The sequence below is a fragment of the Plasmodium gaboni genome (genome assembly GCF_001602025.1).
Source record: "Plasmodium gaboni strain SY75 chromosome Unknown, whole genome shotgun sequence".
In the NCBI taxonomy this organism is placed as follows: Eukaryota; Apicomplexa; class Aconoidasida; order Haemosporida; family Plasmodiidae; genus Plasmodium; species Plasmodium gaboni.
Window position 1 is genome coordinate 1 of NW_017385344.1, and position 1,138 is coordinate 1,138.

The 1,138-nt window shown below is 15.6% G+C and overlaps 1 protein-coding gene across 1 annotated transcript; it reads right to left on the reverse strand.

The window, feature by feature from the left end:
• Positions 1–25: 25 nt before the first annotated feature.
• PGSY75_0017700 (hypothetical protein) lies at positions 26–277 on the reverse strand (the record flags this gene model as incomplete). Its single annotated transcript, XM_018783316.1, has 1 exon — positions 26–277. A coding segment is annotated over one exon (252 nt), but the record flags the coding sequence as incomplete, so codon positions are not given.
• Positions 278–1,138: the final 861 nt, after the last annotated feature.

Consider the following 1,138-nt stretch of genomic DNA (forward strand, 5'->3'; position numbering starts at 1 on the left):
TTTTTTTTTTTTTTGAAGTTCATACCGGTGATGATGCATCATAATTTTTATTCAACTTTTTATATACTTCATTGTTTAAATAAAAAATATTTCTATCATAAGCTTTATTAGTTATATATAAAAACATCCCACTAAATACTAGGAGTGATAAAGTAATATACTTTGTCTGTTTAGGAGTTCTGTTTTGAAAATATCTATAAACAACTTTCTTTGCATTCTTTTTATTATAAATATTAAATTCACTGAAAAAATTATTGCTATGTTTATCACTTGTCATAGTTAATACATATATAAATATATATGTATATATATATATCTTTATATATATAAATTTAATTTAGTAATATATCTTGTTTTAATTCTCTTTCTCCTTTTTATATGAAAATAAAAAATTACGTCAAAAGACATGAAAAATATTTTAAACAAATATATATCACGCACACACGAATATTAAACATATATAAAATATATATATATATATATATATTTTTATATTTGTATATATTTATGTTTATATATTTTTATGTACTTTATTCTGAAAATATTGTAGTGCACGAAAAAAAAAAGAAAGGAGAAAAAAAAAAAAAAAATGTTCATAAAAAATGAATTACACCTCTTACATTTGGTTTGATTTTTCTTTAAATATTAGATATCTTTAAAATATATTATATATATAAAATATTATATACACATTATATAACAAAATAAATCTGCAAAGATATAAAATAATGTGTATAATATATACAGATATTACATTTTTCCTATCTATATTTTTTTTTTTATATCAGTCATTGGTTTTGTTGAAAAAAAAAAAAAAAACCGAAAGTTGATAATTCAACAAAATTATAAATATAAATGAAAATATATATATATATATATATATATATATATGTATTTATGTATTTATTTATTTATGTATTTATTTATTTATGTAGTATGTATAAGTTATAAAACTATATTTTTAAAAAAATATATAACTATTAATTTTATATATATTAAACCATATATCATTCCATTAGATTAAATTAATTTATTTTTGATTTTTGCCTTTTTTTTATGTTTTAAATGGTTTTCAGAAAAACATGCATACAAAAATAAAAAAAATAATATATAATATTATCATATATTTTTAATATAA